The sequence below is a fragment of the Gymnoscopelus braueri genome (assembly GCF_963280865.1).
Source record: "Gymnoscopelus braueri genome assembly, chromosome: 5".
Taxonomy (NCBI): Eukaryota; Metazoa; Chordata; class Actinopteri; order Myctophiformes; family Myctophidae; genus Gymnoscopelus; species Gymnoscopelus braueri.
The window spans coordinates 6,666,948-6,672,975 of NC_137606.1; the positions used below are offsets into that span (position 1 = coordinate 6,666,948).

Consider the following 6,028-nt stretch of genomic DNA (forward strand, 5'->3'; position numbering starts at 1 on the left):
GAGTGACTTTGAGAGCTGTTTCACTATACAATGTAAGCCAATGAGGCAATGGACCAATCATTTTTGATTTCTTGCCTACCTTTGGAGTTGCATCATGGCAAGGTAACTACACAATCCAAACCTCTACCAATATTTCCTCTACCCTGATATTTTAAGATTCAAAATAAAGTTATTGCTTTAACACAAACAGCTGGTTAATATAACACATTCCTCAATATAAAGTGCAGTGTAATAACATTCAAATTAAACGGTTCGGTATTGAACATGTACTGCTCGGCTAACAAGGCTACATAGAATTTAAGGCTGTGGATTGCAGCCTAGAATACTATCTAGGCTGTGGATTATAGCAAGGATGGGGATGGGGGTACTTCAGTCCACATCTGACCATAAGCTTTAGTGGCCGATGAAAGCTTTCCAATCGGCCATGAATTTCTTGTAAGATGGAGTGAGGTCTCCCTCATGGATTTCGTCCATGAGGACCTCCGTTTGTATGACAGAAGGCAGAGTGGCTACACACTTGGGGTACCTAAGGTGTAGGGCATTAGTAGGCCATAAGGTGCAGAGGGTGTTGGGAGTGTATGTATGGGCTCATCTCCTATAGCCAGGAGGAAGCCGGACTCACTCACAATCAGCACAGGAGAGGATAGAGGACACTTCTTCAAGTACACATTGGGGTCTTCTTTTTCCTTTAACACAAAACACACACATCCGTCTATCAAGTAATGCACTTTTGTTTCAATGATCATTTCATTTGTTAAACCTGAGCCAGCTAAATCCTGATGAAGTTATATGCAGGACCTTCAGCTATAACTATTTCAACACATCAGATTGTGTTGCTTTTGACAAGTGAATATTATACTGTAATGTTGTACACAGCTCACCTCCAGGACATGCACCAGAGCCTCACTCGCGTCTCCTAGCCTCTTTGGAGCAGCAGTCGTAGAGGGGAACAGTGATGGCAGTGCACGGAGGACCATGAGAGCCTGTTGAACTGTTGAGGAAAAGATTCATTACATTTATACTTAGATAAAAATGCACAATCAATGATCTACAATAGATATCTCTATATATATTTAAGACAAAAAGAGAGATAGAGACTTGCACATCAACGTTATATATCCACCCAACATCAAGTGCTTACTTTTGGTCATTCCCATTGGAGGTTTCATCATCTTTTTCGACACACCATAAAACTGCAGCTTCTGGCAGAAGTCGTGCCATCTTCCTTTCAGTTCATCAATGTAGTCGATGTTATTCTTGTCCAGGATGAGGCGAAGTTCCTCCATTACCTAAAAATATAGAAATATATAAACACGTTTGAATGCATCATCTAGGAGGAAATTGGCAAAACATTGGTAGATGTTTTGAATTATGCCTTATCAACATTCACTTACATGTGCAATGAAATGGAAGCACGGATATCCCTCTATAATTTTGTTGTATTTGTCCTCATCGCGAACGGAATCTGAATCGATGAATGCTCTTCTGGCTTTGAATTCCAAATCCTGGAGCTGAGAAACAGACTTGTGGTTTGCCTGTAGGGTTTTGTGGAGCTTGGCCATGGTTGCTGGACTGTCGGACTCGGAATCAGGACTGTCGATGTCTGCCGGCTTGTTAGCTAGAAGACACAAAAATACATCATTATAGTCAAGTAGCTCTATATTCTGATAATAATCATAGTGTGTTTGTTCATTAACAGGGTTCTCCTGTCTCTCCATCTCTACTAAACATAAAATGCATTTTCAGTTTGGGATACCAATTTTATCAAATCAGAAGAGAGAACTCATAAAGGATAAACACGTGAAATTGGAATTGATGACACAAAGTAGTGAGGAGACAAAATGTGTGAACTAGGACACTATAAAATTCTAGCTGAAATGGGTACCCTCTCCTGATTGCCTAAAATTGGCAACACAACTGTTAAATGTATGTTCTGTTTATTAAAGAGCTGGAGAGACACGGTTGTGTTATGCAAACACAACATAAAATAAATACATAACATTTGATATGAATGAGTGATTATAAAGTAAAGTAGTTGCTGCACATGATATTGGATGATTCAGGTCTCTAATAACAGTCAAAGCAGAATGCACATTTGCCAATACTAACCCTTCTACTTTATTTTACGAGTGCATCATGAAAACCAAAATGTTTAAATGTGATATGGGTTAATTAGACCTGTAAACATCACAAAAATATGAACCCCTACACGGGTAAATGTGTAAATATAAATTTGAAGGTCACCTCTTTCTGGGGTCGTATTCTCCTCTGAGGAGCAGTCTAGAATGATGGTCGAGTCACTCGAAGAATCGATTTCCTCTGTGTCAGTTGGCTGCTCAAGACGGGGCATCATCGGCTGCGGGCGGTGCTTCTTTGAAGGTCTCCCATCTGGAAAGATCTTTTGGGGGGATCTCAGGTTCTGCAATCGTTTGAATAGCTGTCCATACACAGTGACCTGCACAAGACAAAAGTAAAGCAGTCTAAACTCCACTTAAAATGCCAACACTGTAGTCATGAACTGGATACATTTCACTTACCCATGTAGTGTTATTGTTCAGGTCCTGCAGCATGGGGTAGTACAGGACTATTCTTTTTGCCATATCTGTGACTTCTGGTTGTGATGGGTATCGGTCAGATTCAGCATCCCCCTTTGCCCTCAGGATTGCGATCATACTGGTCATGGTGTTACGGATGAGCCGGCATCTGAGGTCCTTGGACATTTCGCAGTTCCGCTCTTCACCCCTCTTCGCCAACACAAAGTATCGTTTTCGGACGTGCTCAAGTTTGCTGTCTGTGTATACGTAGCCTGGGATGGATATCTTCACAACCTTTTCAGGGGTTGTGTAGTTTGCAGCTGGACATCCTCCAACAGGTGTTGAAGTCTGTGGCAGTGGTGACTTGTTAGCAGAAGTAGAACCGCCTGAGTCTTCTCGGCCAGATTCCTATAAAATAAAAGATTATGAAGTACTGGCAAAACCAACATTTCCTTTTTACTGTGTTGTTAAACTGCACTGACAACATAGCACAAGAATGTTTAATGCGCCAGCTAACCGAACACCAATGAATATCTGAACCAGAGGATATTGGAGAAATGAATTAACAATTGTTGATCATGGTTTGCATTATTACTCTGTTAAGCAGAACAATAAACAGTTTTGTGGTATAATAAATCAATAAAAGGTAGGCTTGGAGAATGCCTAATGGTGTTACAGCCTAAACAAGTACCAATGCAACAAAGTTAACTTAAAGTTAGTCCATTTAAAAATAATTTAACAACTGAACACTTCTATAAGCCATCATGACTTATATAGGTTGCTACTTAATGCTGTGTTATTGTTAGAAACTGACCTCGACATCAACAGAAGACTGCCAGACTGCTCTTCTCCTCAAGAAGTTTTCTGGGCCTGGTAAAAGATCCCGCAAGTCTGAACGAGTCAGGGTGCGCATCATTGCCTCACTGATGCTTGCAGCTATAGGAAAATAGGTAAAAAAAACAATATCAAATATTGCCACCTGGTTGCTGGGCCAACTGGAGTCTGGGGACTGGAGCTGCAAATATTATTAAGTATTAAGTAGTTTTTATAATATTAAACTGATTTGATCCAGGGGGTCGTCAGCTAAATGACTGATAATTAGGAACCAAATGGACCCTTACCGGTCCATTTGTACACAGTTACACAGGTTAACAGGTCTGTAACCCTCTGAGTTACTGCTGCATCCATAAATACAATAACAAGCACATAGGTGGCTTTATATCTAACCATCTATATAAAATTCGAAATAATAGCCCTACAAAAAAGGTATATAAAAATAATGTTTAACTAGAACTTTGTCACTAGACAAAATTACAGGTTAATGAGAGTAAATACAATTATTTTTGTATACTAGCCTGCATGTTCCAGTTATCCAAAGGGTTTGGCATATGCACAATGTCCCATTTCACAATTTTCCAAATGAATAAAAACCTTTGAAAATAGCAGATCTACAAGCTCACAACGCGTCACAAATGTGAGCTTGTAGATTGGCTATTTTCAAATAACCAAAGCATCTAGGTCTGAATTGGTATGTTTTACAAAGTAACTTGAAACTAAAGTTCTCAAATAATTGTAGTAGAGTAAAAGTATAACATTTGACTCGGATGTAGTGGAGTAGAAATAAAGTTTTGAAAATTGGAAATACTCCAAATAAAAGTACTTCAAAATACCTCAGAATTGTGCTTAAATACAGTACTTGAGTAAATGTACTTGAGTTACTTTCCACCACTGCTTTTACTTAAGTAAAAAAATGTAGTACTTTTTCCACCACTGGTCATTTCTCACATCTATAACAAATCAAACTTCATTAAAAGCGTCAGAATAGGTACAATATGATGGACATGCCAAAAAATTACAGATTTACAAGCTCACAAATATCTGACATTATGTTTAAAAATATTTGCATGCATATTACCCCTTAAAGTCGACACAGTGAAGTCATCCATGTTGTTATGGCAGCTAGCTGGTTAGCCACTTAGCCCAGCTTCTTGGCTGCATTCTGCTAGTGTGTACAAACAAACAGATGCATTTCAGACATAAATAACATTCACCGTTAATGTAATCAACTTCAAAAGTAAAATCTAATGTTGCATGTAACTTACCAGCAATAACGTGTGGTTTCAAATCAGGTTCGTTGGTAAACTTTGATAAAGTTGCAGAAAAATAAGACAGTGTTCTCATCATCACCTGGGAGCTGTAATCAAGCTCAGCGCACAGCTGTGTGTGTGTGAAACTGACGTCAAAGGAGCCGCCCATGGGTCGCTACCATTTCCAAAAGGAGGGGGGATTTGTGACACTAATTCATTCATGAATCAATTTAAAACGCATAGTTTCTTAATTTATGAGGGGTTTATAACATATGTGTACGTAAACATTAGTTTTTGTTCCCTACATTTTGTGCAGTGGAATTAAAATGAAAATATAAGATAACTGAAATATAACTATACCCTACATAGTCTGGTATATTATGGACCGGCAGTGGTGGAAAAAACGACGAATTTTTTTTACTTAAGTAAAAGTATCAATACTGCAATGTAGAAAGATATACTCTGTTAAAAGTAAAAGTCTGGAATTCAAAATTTACTTGAGTAAAAGTACAAAAGTATTGGTATAACAATGTACTTAATGTACCAAAGTAAAAGTACTCATTATGCAGAATTTCCCTTTTCACAAGTTTTCAAATGTATAAAATGTATACAAAATCTTTTGAAAATAGCAGATCTACAAGCTCCGCACTGTGAGCTTGTAGATCTGCTATTTTCAAATGGCCTAAATGTATATAGGGTTGAAGGAATACAAGTCAGGTGGCCTGAGGTGGGCATCAGGGCACCCATAGAGTTATAATATATCACCATATTTTTGGGACAACTGGGCACCAAAACCATCTGAGCACTAGGGACATGTGGGCACCTGGACGAGTGGGCACTTAGGGGTGGAGACATGTGGGCACTAGGGACCTGTGGGCACCTGGACAACTGGGCACTAGGGACATGTGGGCATTTGGGCAACTGGGCACTAGGGACAAGTGGGCACTAAGAACATGTGGGCACCTTCACAACTGGGCACTAGGGACATTTGGGCAGCTGGACAACTGGGCACCAAAACCATCTGGGCACTAGGGACATGTGGGCACCTAGACGAGTGGGCACTTAGGGGTGGAGACATCTGGGCACTAGGGACATGTGGGCACTAGGAACATGTGGGCACCTGGTCAACTGGGCACTAGGGACATGTGGACAACTGAGGGGGTCCCTGTTTCATCTCTCTCTCAGCTAAGGGGGCCATGCTTTATCTCTCTCTCTCAGTTAAGGGGGTCCCTGTCTCATCTCTGTCTCAGCTAAGAGGGCCCAGATGGTTTTGGTGCCCAGTTACCATCTGAGCACTAGGGACATGTGGGCATTTGGGCAACTGGGCACTAGGGACAAGTGGGCATTTGGGCAACTGGGCACTAGGGACATGTGGGCATTTGGGCAACTGGGCACTAGGGACAAGTG

The 6,028-nt window shown here is 40.4% G+C and overlaps 1 protein-coding gene across 1 annotated transcript; it reads right to left on the bottom strand.

The window, feature by feature from the left end:
• Positions 1-509: 509 nt before the first annotated feature.
• LOC308085237 (uncharacterized protein) lies at positions 510-4,730 on the bottom strand (the record flags this gene model as incomplete). The annotated part of the gene is made up of 9 exons (XM_080428316.1): positions 4,637-4,730; positions 4,450-4,536; positions 3,349-3,470; positions 2,538-2,942; positions 2,245-2,455; positions 1,395-1,618; positions 1,142-1,289; positions 882-991; positions 510-686 (listed from the first exon to the last, which is right to left on the bottom strand). The coding sequence occupies exons 2-9, from the start codon at positions 4,478-4,480 to the stop codon at positions 510-512; spliced, it is 1,428 nt and encodes a 475-aa protein (XP_080284442.1). The 5' UTR covers positions 4,481-4,536; positions 4,637-4,730.
• Between the last annotated feature and the right edge of the window lie 1,298 nt (positions 4,731-6,028).